A 12663-nucleotide genomic window follows, 5' to 3' on the forward strand; every position below is an offset into this window, starting at 1 on the left:
GCCATCATCCGACCACTCGGCCGCAGATGGTCGACGTGTCGACAAATCTGTCGTTGACACCGGTCAGAGGCGTTACCGAATCACACGATCATACTGCGCAGCCCGCATCTTGGAGGTTGCCCGTTCTGTGAGTGCCATGCATCCCCACGGCATGGCCAGGCTTCCTCCCCTGCTCCCGCAACCGGAGTCACTCCAGCCACATGCCTACTTTCCTCTTTTCTCCTGTATGAGGCCTGGCTGTCAGCCCTATCACTTGCCCACCGGAAGATCAGCTTACACTGCGATAGATATACAACACAAGTTAGATCGTCAGTGACTGCAATCGGATCTGCCCTGGATTGTGTCAACACGACATGTCTTCGAGCTCCGCCATTGCATGATATGTCGACATTTGAGACCTGTGTGCCTATCCCCGCTGGTTCATTGGCCTTTGGAAACACAGGTGTAATTCGTGCAGCATCAAAACTGGTTGGGGCATTGATGAATGTTCCACATGTGCGATCCTTTTCTTGATAAGAAAACCTGTCGACTTCACGGACGACATGGACACAACGGAGATCATCACATAGGAAGCTTGTTGTGCCAGCCTGTCTATTGTGAGGACAGTAAGAACTACTCCATGTTTGTAGCGCCTTCCACTACGCCAACGACATTATAGCGCTTGGAGAAGAATGTCACCCAGTCGTTTAACGTGCCCTTCTCCTTGTCGTCGAGATCGGACCAATCGGCGCTTACATCCTGTGCTTTGGTAGATGTCTTCCCAAGAGCTCTCGAAGCGTCCTTGCCTGCAAAGACTGCTATTCGTTAAAGGCTTGTTCTGAGGTATTTGAGACTATTCCATACCATGATATGAGCCGCCAGGCTGGTACGCTTTGTTGCCAGTCACATCATACACCTTGCCCTGGAGAAAGTGAGCTCGCCTGACCTTACCACGCATGTGTTACACGCACCTTGATGGCCACATAGCATTTCCCACCGTCTTCGCCTGTAATGTGAGGTTAGCTGGTTGCAGGATTCACGGCTTGGAGGGGCAGCTTGGACGTACCGTTTGCTTTGGCCAACTCTTCGGCGGAGATAGGATCGTCTTTTGGAGGATTGAGGTTGACAGGAGCCTTGGGCTCAAACTTTCCTGACATGATGCCTGGTACAATGGGACTGTAGGTGCGTGGAGTGGCTGAAAGTGAGATGAGAATCCGAACGGCCACATCGCGTTCCTCGACTTCAGACCTCTCTCCACGGTTCCCCACCCCCACGTTGGAAGCTCGAGCAGGCAGCCAATAAGCAGCTGTGGATTGCTTATTCATGTGGAGCCATAATCAACAGTGCCATCGTCATCGTGAACTTCAATTTCTTGGACCAGCGGCTGGATCCTGCTTGACAAGCGACAAATTCAACGCCAGGATGTCGCTCATAGCCACAGCCTCGCTGCGGCCACTTGGCTTCCAGTGCCTGCAGGCGTCGCGTCTCGGCGTCATCTCACTCACCCTACAGTCGCGTTCATCGAATCTCAATGTTCGCGCCATAGTGTCTCTCCCTCAGCAACGTCGATTGTACTCGGACCAGCACGATGGCAACCACCACGAGGGTCGTCGACAACCGCCCATGCCCAGGCTCACATTCCGCCAGTTCCTAGGGCGCGTCTTGACAGTCAGCTTTCGCAATGCGGCGCACGTGTCAAACAAGCAAAAGATACGCACCTTCTTCCGGGGGAACCCCGTTGCCTTTGCTGCCCTCATAGTCCTGTGAGAAAACACATGCTTTTGGCCGAAAGCCCAGGCTGACTCTTTGTTCTCTTTGTTCCAGGACCGTCGTTACGTTCGCACTCGTGACAAGTCAGCTCTACCTCTTTTACAAGACTTTCTTCAACCCGCAGATTAGTCGCTACCCAGAGCCGGTCGCCACTTCACTGCGTCGGGCCATCTACTACACCACCATAACCCCCGATCCTGAGCGCGCGCTCAAGTTCTACCGGCGCGCCATGGCGCAGACGAGACAGCTGAACATGGACATTTGGTCAGACGAAGTCCTGGGCATCAGGATCATGGTGGCCTTCTGGCTGGAGAAGCAGGGCAACTTTGGGCAGAGTATCGAGGTCCTCGAGAACATCAGCAAAGAATGCCTCGAGTGGATTGGCGAAATGGAGAAGAACTCGGACAAGATTGACGACAAGGGCTATCTTAAGGACGCGCCCAGGCCATCCCTACTCCCCGAGGGAACAGACACCTCCAAGATGTACCTCGCCCAGAACGAGGACGCGCCTGAAACCATGTGGCGCCGACGCGAAAGACTCCTGCAGAAAGCCATCTCCACGTCTGTCAAGCTCGGTGAGCTGTACGCTTCGCAGCATGTCCTGGACCCCGATGCTTCACATGAGCACCTCGTTTACGCCGTCGAGTCGACGCTCAAGGAGTTCCGTCGCCGGCGAGAGAGCGGTACTACCCCGCGACCGGGCGAAACAAGCTGGATGACACCGACCGAGGTTGGCGCAATGATGGAGTCACTGGGGCGAAACTATGAGAAAAAGGGCGAATTCCATCTTGCCATTCCGCTCTTCTTTCAAGGCTTGCGGAACTGCGATAGCCCCTGCCACAGGGCTGTCATTATGAACAATCTCGCTGCGTGTTTTGCCCAGCACCCCCTCTACTCCCCCACCGAATCGTCACTGAGCGAGACCGAGTCTCTGAAGACCATTTTCGATTCAAGCATGCCCAACACCAGGAAGGACTGTCTCGAGGCCGCAGCCAACTGGGCCAAGAATGCCTACGTCCATGCCAAGGACGTCAAGGGTGATGACAAGACGGATGAATGCGATGAAGCGTGTGCCGTTGCACTATGCAACTGGGGCGATGTGGCAGCCATGCAAGGGAAGAAGGAACTCGCTAAGAAGAAGTATACCCAAAGCATCGACCTGTGCAAGAAGCTTGATTTCAAGACAGGGTCTCGCCAAGCTCAGGAAGGATTAAGGAGACTGAATGCCAGTAAATAGAGGGAAGACTAGAACTTATTGTATTAGACATCACGAGAACAAGAATAATTGTATATCATCCCAAATGACAAGGCCCAAGCACTACCAGCGCCAAACGTATCATTGCTCATAACCCATACAATGCCTGGGACATTAATGCCGATACAACGTGATCAAGCCGTCTTCTGTCTCTTCGCATCTATGTCATCCATCCCGTTTGGGGGGTTGCCATTCGCATTGGCAGGAAGGTCTGCCAAAGCAGGACGGCCTCCTTCAGGCTGCGGCCTCTTCATCATTGTCGGCTGACGGAACGACCCACGATTGCCAAGGGGACTACCCGGCCCTCCAGGCGCTCCGATTCGCCTTGCGTGATCCAGCCCAGGATTTACCACATTTGCTGTTCTCGGTTGACCCGGACGCACTGGCGTGAAGCTGCCTGCGTTGGACGTCTGAGCCTGGCTACTACTCGGAGGAACATGCTGCCCGCTGCGGGACAAGGGCTTCGAGGCGCTGTGGTCAATTCCGGGTGTTTTGCGTATCGATGGGCTTTCGAGTTTAGGATTAAACGCCTGCTGCCCGCGAGGAGCCAGGAGAGACTCGCTCTCACCTTGAATACTGGCTTCGGGAAGTTGGCTGACAGCTTTGGCGGAAAAAAAGCCGACAGTTTCGGGTATGGCCGCTGGCGCGGCAGCAGGAGCCCCTCGGAGTGGCTGTTGATGTGGTGCCTGGGGCACCGGACGATTCTGTTGTTGTTGCGCTTGCTGTTGCGGCCTCGCTGGCGCCGGCTGATTCGGAGTCTGCGGCGGGCGATGTGAGGTAGTCGGCTGCATGGCTCGCGGTGCAGGCTCGGGCGGGCCTGGAAGCACTACTTCATCGGGATGACCGTCTTCAGGAACGCAAAAGTCCGCCTCATCGAGCTCTGTAACATTGAACTTAGCCTACAGCTCTTCAAAGCCATCTGAGGACAGCATACCTCCAAGAAAATCCTCGAACGACTCCGACGCCTCCATCTTGGGCCGAGCTTGAAGGGGCGGTATCTCTGGTGCTGGCGCCGCAGGCGCTTTTGCTGGCTCTTCCACCTTCACATCCTCCTTGAAGTCCGAGTGCCGATGAAGATTGTTGGGATCGAACTTCTTCACGGGCTGTGCCTTGTGCTTGATCACCTGCTTCACATAGTCTTGGTCGTAGATGCAGTTCCCCAGAACATTCCCGAAACTTCGTAGTGCACGTTTGAGCCCGTCTGTTGTGCCCTCCTTTTTTGCTTTTTCGAAGGCCATGGCTTTTCCCTTGGCATTCTCGATGCTTCCATAGCCGATATCCTCGTGATACGTCCCATCACGCAACGTGATGCGGACAATGACTGACAGCCCGATGCTCACGCGTGCTGTTTGAGGGTTCTCGTCCGCAAAGTCGACTTGGATGTTTTGTATGCTCGATGACCAGCCATTGAAGCCAAACACCTCGTTCGCGAGCGTAATGCACTTTTCCGCGGTCAAGTAATGCACGCGTTGACCACCAGGACCGGCGCGGGCAGAGATGTATTCGGGGCCGAGCTGCTTGTCGAGTTTCGAGGCAATAGTAGCAATCTCTTGCGCAGTCCACACAGACATACGAGGCCTAGGCTCTTCGTATGGGTTTTGCCATGATTGGTGCTGCTGGCCTGGGCTAGAGGAAGGTTAGCAACGTTCGCCGCGGCCGTGGACGACGCGTTCAGAGCGAATGCTTACGCAGGCATCTTGGACAATGTCGGGATTATGCTCTCATGGATGATCGGCGAGTATGAAAATCTCGAATGAAAGTTCCGCTTTGCAAACAGTCAGGTGTGGGTGGTGCGTTGGCAGTGGCTACAGTTCAAAGTGCCATAGAGCATTGTCATTCAGCGTCAACAACAGCCAGCAAGGCAGGCGCGTTCACGGTCGAGGAGCGGCGCGAGTGGTGTCACCAAAACACGTGACCGTCTGACGACGCCCATCCGCATAACCGCAACCCTCGACACACTCGCTCCTGCCTCATTTGCATTCACTTTTCCACAATCTGACCAGTGTACTTGTACCTAGGTCCAATGCTGTGTCTATTGATAGCAGGTAACATATCAGTTTCCACGTACGCAATCTTTAGGGTCTTTTGCACTCAAGTATGGCCGCCCGGCCGCATCCACACAAGTCACTTGCACGAAGGAACACACCAACTGATGTGGAATATCTTGCTAGCTACAAAGGAACGCCATAAGGGAGCTGGCTACAAACAATCCTGATATAAAGAAACCCGCTAAATGCCATCTGACGACCAAATTGGTCCATCGTGAATACAGTGCAACGCCCGTAAGTCATTTCAGACCCGTCAGAGTGATGTACCTCTCCAATCTATGCATGAGACCGAGTGAACGCCAGGTGGGAATGTGCAAAAATGACGGAAGCAGAGTCCTCGTGACGTCGTAAAAGGCCGCGCGTCTTGTTTACTGGTGATTCGGCCGACCAGTGCGAAATCATGGGCTATGGCGCTACCATGGCCCTACGCGAACGGGACTGCCATAAGAACCAGACATGAGCTGATTGAGAATCGAGTTTTGATCGGCTGCTTGCGAGTTCTGCTTGATCCACCCGACGTTCTGGCCCATAGCTGCGACGGCGGTGGCTAACCGCCCGTCTGAGCGGGAGTTGTGGCGGTTCAGGGTGGCGTCCCAGCCACTCGAGTGCAGGTTAAAGCCTCCAGCCTTTTTCGAGGCCTCGTTGATGACCAGTGCCCAGGCTTTCGAGATCTCCTCGTATGCGTTCTCCTTGTGGTGGTGGTAGGTTTGCAGTTCCAGATCGGGCAGCTCGTGGATGAAGTTGGTGGCGGCATCTAGAAATTGAAGAGAGAGTGAAGCTTGCATCTCGGTGGGAGGGAGGAACTGAGGAGTGAAGTCCGAGAGAGCGTCGAGCAGCGCGAGCAAGTTCTCCCTCACTCGGTGATAGGTGTACTCTGGGCTGGTATCACCGTACGGTGCCGCGGCCTTGAGTCTGTCTTGGTAGCCCTGCAGAACATTGATGGCACATTCCACAGATGGACGAGGTGCCTGGGACTCGACTTCCTGGCCGATTTCCCTGTGCTGCTCGCAGATATGCTGCAGAACCGTTCGCAGCTGATCGGCATCCAGGGTCTCCAAGAGACGCGGCAGCCTTAAAGACCTGCCGAGAGCGTCGTTGTTGCGCACCTTTTTGGACGGCCGTGCAAGAGGTCGGTGGGAGATGGACGGAGACGTCGACATGGCCTCATCACCGTCATCGTCGGCTTTTCGCTTTCGGTTCGACATGGCGTGTAGTGGAGAATCTATAGTTGCAGGGTCAGCATCCGGCGTCTGCTGAAGGGACAGCATAGACGTACCACCTCGCTGCGGTGACTGGCGAGGGTTCTCGTGGTAGTGAGGTAAGACGTGCGGCTGTGGCGAGAGTAAAACGTTCATGTTTGGTGAGAAGCGCCGCAGCCGCAGGGCAAAACGGTCAAACACAGCGACCAGGTGAATGTAGCAAAAAGCTTGCTGTATAATCCGAAGCTGCCTTCCTCGGGTAGCGTCTAGCTCGTAGGTGATGCGGTGGTTGCCGAACGGTGTCGTCAGCCTCCCGGGTGAGGAGTAACAAGGTCGGTCGGTCGGCTTTGGGCTGAAAAGGCTTGCAAGGTATCGTTCGATAGTCCAACGGCGGAGTCCGGCACGAAGTCTTTCTTGCTTCGTGACCACGATTCGGCAGACGGTGGCGAAGATGACAGTCACAGCACTACAAACGACAGAGGCTGCAACAGTGATAGTTGTTTTGCTGACAGAAGTGGCACGATGAATGGATCAGAAACAAAAGACGGAGGAGGCGGCACATGTGGAGCTCAGCCCACGGCCGACTCGAGCCAAGCAGTCACACGTGATGAGATTGCATTGATCCGACATTTCGCTGCATGATTCAGTTTGCTTCAATTGGAAGAGTGTTGCCAATTCGATGACATGAATTGGCAGCCAATCCATCGATCTCGATTTAATTATTAGCTGGGACATGCAGCGTTGTGAATCAACAGATGACTTTTGCTGCTTTCCGTCTGTCACTGACAATGGGCACACCGACCGAAGGTTCATCGTCAACATTCGACGGTCCGCGCGTATCAGATCTGAGCGTGCATAGATCAAGGACTACTAGCAAGCTACGAACAAGATTCTAATCATGTGTTTTCCAGCTTTCGCCAATGATGGCACCCACAACGCATCAAATTGCAAGTTTCTCACCACGTGAAGTATGTCATGCGGCCACCCCCCACAGCGCCCATGGTCGGGCGGCTACTTATCGCTTATCGAGGATGCCAATCGCCAGAAAATTTCCTGCCGCATCTGATTGATTGCTCACTACGGATACCACGACCAACACGCAAAGGATAAGTATTCCCCCAACCTTGAGAAGTCAAAATGTCCAATAAGGAAGAGAAACGGGCACGCAAAGCCGCGAAGGCTGCTGCGGAACAAATGCCAGAAACCCAGCCCGACACCACTATGGCCAACACTACAGACTCGACAACACCGTCAAAACGCAAGGCATCAGTCGAAGAGCTCGAGGTCGACCTCGCAGCGCCTGAGCCCCCTTCAAAAAGAGCCAAGCGCGCGCTCAAAAAGGGAAAGTCTGCGACCGCGCCCAAGAAACGAGACGACGACCGCGATCTCACCAAGGACGATCTCGAGGATGACGCTCCCAAGGAGCAGCCACGGGGCGAGCACGGGGTCTGGATTGGCAATCTGCGTTTCACCGTCACACCACAGGAGCTCAAACAATGGCTGGTGGAGAACTCGGGCGGTGTTGTTACTGAGGAGGGCATCACCAGAGTGAAGCTGCCCATGAACAAGGACAAGGGCGATGGCTATGGTGCGCGGAACAAGGGCTTTGCGTATGTCGACTTTTCAGACCTTGGTCAAAAGGTGGCCGCCATCGCGCTTTCGGAGACCGAGTGGATAGGGCGGAAACTCCTGATCAAAGATTCGACATCCTACGAAGGGCGGCCGGCGAAGCCAGCCGAGGGCGCAGAAGAGCTACAAGACCAGAATGATGCTTTCAAGAAAGTGGCCGAAGCTAGCCGGAAGATTTTTGTTGGCAACATGAGCTTCCAGACCACCGAGGAGGACGTGTACCGCCAATTTGAAAAGTGCGGTGAGATCGAATTCGTCAAGGTGGCTCAGTTCGAGGACAGTGGAAAGTGCAAAGGGTACGGCTGGGTCAAGTTCAAGGACCCGGAAGCGGCCGCGTGGGCGGTCAAGGGCTTCGTCAAGCTCCGGGAACCCATCGAGACGGAAGAGGACTTCAACGAGGACTCGGGGGATGAGGAGGAGAGGGAGAATAAGAGGAAGTACAAGACTACAAAGTGGTGGGTGAACCGCATGTTGGGCCGCGAGCTGAAGCTGGAGCTAGCGGAGGACGACGCTTCAAGATACAAGAAGCGGTTCGGCAAGGACGCGCCAAAGGATGGCGACGGCAAGCCTGTGCAGCCGAAGAGAGAAAATGGTCCTGGGAGGGCACATCGGAAGGACGCCGTGGGTGGGAAGCCCATGCGCGAGGCTCAGGACATTGACGTGGCTCGCTTGACGGGTGCGGTTGTCAAGTCGACAGGAACAAAGGTCACTTTTGACTAGGGAAAAGATTATAAACACAACGCGTTCGAGGCACCAAGTTTGATGATCCTGGTGGTCGCTAGGGGAGTAACTGTAAGTCATCCGACCCCCGCACGATGACGCCCTTAGCACTTGGGTATCGCTCTTCGCGACGCCGCTTAGACCGCCGATTTCTATCACGCAAACTTCTGTCATTGAACTGTTGGACATGCAGCAAACCATGTACGAATCGCAAGTAACTTTCATCTTCGACATCATTTGCCCGTGGTATGTGAACACCCAGCGCTCCCAAAGATAGTCTCAAGCTGTTAACATTGCCAGGACATATCTGGCGAAGCTCAGGTGACTTCTTTGGTTCGTGATACCAGCAACTGTCTCACATTTCCTAGACTAGACAAGGCCCTTGCCACCTTGGATACCACTGAAGTGAAATTCAGGACCTCGTACACCCCGTACATCCTGCAGCCCGACCTTCCCGAGAGTGTGGACAGGCGAAATTGGCTCCTCCACCACAAATATATGGATAACTTCTTGGCGCAGGCAGGTTTTGAGGAGCGCATGAGGGCACTTTTCAACACCGAAGGTGTCGACGTTCATTACGAAGGCTTGGCGGGGGACACTAGACCGGCCCATCGTGTCATTCAGACGATGCAACGCGATCGTGGCAGCGAAACCGCTGGCAAGGTTGTCCACAGCCTCTACAAGAGGTACTGGACTCTGGGTCAGCATCCTAGTGCAGAAGGTACCATACTTGGCGCCTGCGTGGATGCAGGTGTTCCAGAGGAGGATGCTCGAGAGGTCATCCGCGACCCGTCGATAGGAGAGGCTGAATTGAAACGCACACTGCAGCAGGTAGCTCGCGATATCGAGGCAGTTCCCGTGGTTATCATCGAAGGAAAAAGGAGGGATCTGACAATGACTGGCGCCAAAGAAGTGAACGACTATGTAAAGGCGTTGGAGCAGATCATCAAGGAGAGCCGATGAATCAACAAAAGAACAAAGCAAGGTCAAGGTCGTTCGTAAAGAATGTATCATTAAAAGTTCATAAGTTCGTGTACAAGAAATTTCGTAAAGAGTGAATACATCACCATCATCATCATCATCATCATCAGGGTTCGTAAGCGTTCCTCATGCCCGGCTGAACATCAAGGGCACCATGATGCTCCCGCCTCGATCGAGACCCCTTCGGTCCTCGAGAACCTCGACAGCACAGGGTCGAGACTCATTATGGCTGGTCATCATCCTGCACGCTGCCACCGCGCCGCCTCCCCCATACGTCTTCTTTGCTGCGTTGGCGCAGAATTCACGGGACAGCTTCTGCAGCACGGCGGCTTTGGCCTTTCGTAACGCAGAGTAGCGGGCCGAAGCATCTTGCGCTAGCAGTGCGTGCTGCGCTTCTTGCTCCATGTTTCGTTGAACAGGAGATATATCCTCCTCTGCTGGCGCTGCAGGATTGTACACTGTCGGTTGCAAAAGCACAGGCTGCGAGCCATTGTTCAGTATGGGCAGGGTGATGGCCGTGTCCGCAACTGGGCTCGGTGGTCGGAGTCGTAACGACTGCAGCGAGGCTTCGCTAGGCCGGTGACGTGGTTTCTGGGATTTGAGAGACGATTGCGAGGGTCTCAGCTTGGGCTGCGAGGATTTGCTCCTGAATGAAAGTGAAGAGAGAGAAATTTTGGAGCGGTGGGTCGTTTCTTCCTCTTCGACGTGGTGCCTGCGTCTGCGTCTTCTCCTGCGCCTCACGTTCGTCGAGACGCCTTCCGTCTCCTCTGCCTGTTCTCTCACGGGTTCCATGTCAGAAGACGCAGTACCAAACCATAGTGTACTCCTCTCCTCATCACTGAAGCCAGCAATGTCCAACAACTCACGACTGGCCGCCTCCACGGCCGCGCTGGGGCTGGGAAGATCACTGTAGTCATCATCCACCACGGTGCTTCCTGTGTAGCCGCTCCTTTCGGAGCTGTGCACGCTCATGGAGCGCCTGGACCATCCATCCTCCAGGGGCCTCAAGGCGTCATCCCAATCCCCCTTATTGAGGAGAACGACTTCTCTAAAGTCGAACTCGCGCACGTTGTCGCGATGTCTTTCAATGACGTCCCTGAGCTGTTCCGCTTGCATACTGGCGTTCCTGATCTGGAGGTATTTGAGTTTGGGGAAGAACATGTCCTTTCTGGTCGGTCGCTCTGGGAGAGGCGACATGGGACTCGTGACCTCGTGGAACAGCTTCTTGGACGATTTGGCCGGGGCAAAGAGCGGGTCCGCGCTTAAAGCAATGGGACAAGGACCCTTGGTTCCGAGCCATGTGAAGCTAAGCTTCTCCAACTGAGGAGCAAGATGACGGATGTAGTCATCCAAGATCTTCAGGTGGTCCAGGCCGGGACTAGACGAGTGGAACTCCCATGCTTCGATGGACATGTTGAGCTTCGTGATCTGGCGCCATCTCCTGCCGCTCGAGGGTAGCGATCCAAATCCAGGGACGTGACGCAGGTAGTTTAGTGATGATGGATGCAGGCTCGACAAGCTCAGCTTGTGGAGCTTCTCCAGCGGCGCACGCTCAATGGCGATGCGGAGGGAGATGAGTGCATAGTCGACAATATTCCTCCTGTAGCGCTCTCGCTGGTCCTGCCCTGGACACCTCACCGTGAGGTGGCGCATGTTGGGCAGGGCTTTGAGTGCATGAATGAAGGACGGGACATTGGTTGCCGAGTGGAAGAGGGGTGGGTATTGGGCCGTGAGGATGTCACCCAGCTCCGAGTTGGCGTACTTGGGACGGGTGAGGCACGAGGTCATGCTCGTGTGTGGCGTGTATAGAAAATGAATCTCCTTGCCGCTTTGAGGGTGGATGAGCGGAGGGAGGAAGGTGGCGTCAGAGTGCGGAAAATGGAACGTGAGGTGTTCAACATGGCCGCCTATCCTAGCCAGAGCGTTGAGGCGGGACTGCTTTGTAAATGAATGGGCCGTGAAGGAGACATGGACTCTAGTGAAGATATCTTTTGTCATCAGAGCCGAGTTTGTCTTGGAGGTCGTCCTCAGGGCGCAGAGGTCTGATGGCGAAAGTAGTGGGAGAAGCGCCTCCTTGAAGCGCGGGCTTCTCAGCAACACTGAAAGTTGATACTCAGTGTTGGAGACCATGGCTGCATTTCGTGGTGGTGGTTTACAGAGCTTGAGGTGGGACGTTTGATGTCAAGAGTACGCAAGAATGGACTTGGTTGTGTGCGCTGCCAGCAGTCTGATCGGGAATGATAAGCTTGACATCTGCGGGACCCAAAAACTCAGGCCGCAAGGCTGATATAAAGTATCTTCTCTCTCTCTAGTATGGTACTCTTGGGCCTCGCCGCGATGCCCATCTGCTAAAACACCAACTAGTGGTTGAGAGCTTGCAGCCAATGTACACATATGTGCCGCGTTTCGACCGTGTGCCGGGACATGACTGGCTGGGTAGCCATGTGTCGCATGCGGGAGAGCATCCTGGCCAGTGAAACGATGTTTCTCCTGCGCAGACTTGCATGAATGCGGAGAATGTTGCTCATGGGGGATGCGAGGTTGGGGAGTCGAGCGCGACGTGGTGTGGTGGACGTGACTTGACTGACCCAATCAGGGCCTCTGAAAAGCATGATCGTCGACGCGCTGGACGTTTCTCGGACGCGGTGAGGCGCGGGCCGAGAGTCATCACCGCGACGTATAGTTTCCTCATTGGGACACGGACTTGAGCAGCAGAAAGAAACTCCCAAAATTAGGATAACTTTAGGCTTATTTTAAAGTTAACGATAAGGCTAATGAGTAAATCAGTTGCTGATGCAAGCTGTCTACAGTCCATTTTGAGGCCACGATTGGACTGTTCCTTTAAGACTCTCCTCGTGACAAAGTTTTAAGCTCCTCATATCCATGCCTCTACAGAAAGCAATCGGGCTTCTGCGGTGACTGCTCTATGCAACGCGTCGTGCGAAGGCTTTGACGCGTCAATGAGTCAACCTCTCTTCTATCTCAAGTCAACAACAACCCTGCACCAGGGGGGGGAACGAGAGTCGGTCGCTCATACTTGATGTCTACTCTTTCCTTGCGCATAGGGCAGTTTCAGCATATG

At 54.5% G+C, this 12663-nt stretch overlaps 5 protein-coding genes across 5 annotated transcripts; 2 read left to right on the forward strand and 3 right to left on the reverse strand.

The window, feature by feature from the left end:
- Positions 1-612: 612 nt before the first annotated feature.
- On the reverse strand, positions 613-1136 carry J7T54_003934 (progesterone binding protein; the record flags this gene model as incomplete). Its single annotated transcript, XM_051506126.1, has 4 exons — positions 613-785; positions 844-901; positions 951-985; positions 1046-1136. 4 exons carry the CDS (start codon positions 1134-1136, stop codon positions 613-615), a joined length of 357 nt encoding a protein of 118 aa, XP_051362525.1.
- A 265-nt stretch (positions 1137-1401) lies between these two features.
- On the forward strand, positions 1402-2986 carry J7T54_003935 (uncharacterized protein; the record flags this gene model as incomplete). Its single annotated transcript, XM_051506127.1, has 2 exons — positions 1402-1742; positions 1804-2986. The coding sequence occupies 2 exons, from the start codon at positions 1402-1404 to the stop codon at positions 2984-2986; spliced, it is 1524 nt and encodes a 507-aa protein (XP_051362526.1).
- Positions 2987-3903: 917 nt separating this feature from the next.
- J7T54_003936 (Sts1 protein) lies at positions 3904-6407 on the reverse strand (the record flags this gene model as incomplete). Its single annotated transcript, XM_051506128.1, has 4 exons — positions 3904-4630; positions 4693-4769; positions 5481-6274; positions 6329-6407. 4 exons carry the CDS (start codon positions 6405-6407, stop codon positions 3904-3906), a joined length of 1677 nt encoding a protein of 558 aa, XP_051362527.1.
- Positions 6408-7388: 981 nt separating this feature from the next.
- J7T54_003937 (Nucleolar protein-like protein) lies at positions 7389-8600 on the forward strand (the record flags this gene model as incomplete). The annotated part of the gene is made up of 1 exon (XM_051506129.1): positions 7389-8600. The coding sequence occupies one exon, from the start codon at positions 7389-7391 to the stop codon at positions 8598-8600; it is 1212 nt and encodes a 403-aa protein (XP_051362528.1).
- A 1107-nt stretch (positions 8601-9707) lies between these two features.
- On the reverse strand, positions 9708-11711 carry J7T54_003939 (uncharacterized protein; the record flags this gene model as incomplete). Its single annotated transcript, XM_051506130.1, has 1 exon — positions 9708-11711. The coding sequence occupies one exon, from the start codon at positions 11709-11711 to the stop codon at positions 9708-9710; it is 2004 nt and encodes a 667-aa protein (XP_051362529.1).
- Between the last annotated feature and the right edge of the window lie 952 nt (positions 11712-12663).

Source organism: Emericellopsis cladophorae (assembly GCF_022114955.1).
Source record: "Emericellopsis cladophorae strain MUM 19.33 chromosome Unknown NODE_19_length_326966_cov_119_582185, whole genome shotgun sequence".
NCBI classification, from domain to species: Eukaryota; Fungi; Ascomycota; class Sordariomycetes; order Hypocreales; family Bionectriaceae; genus Emericellopsis; species Emericellopsis cladophorae.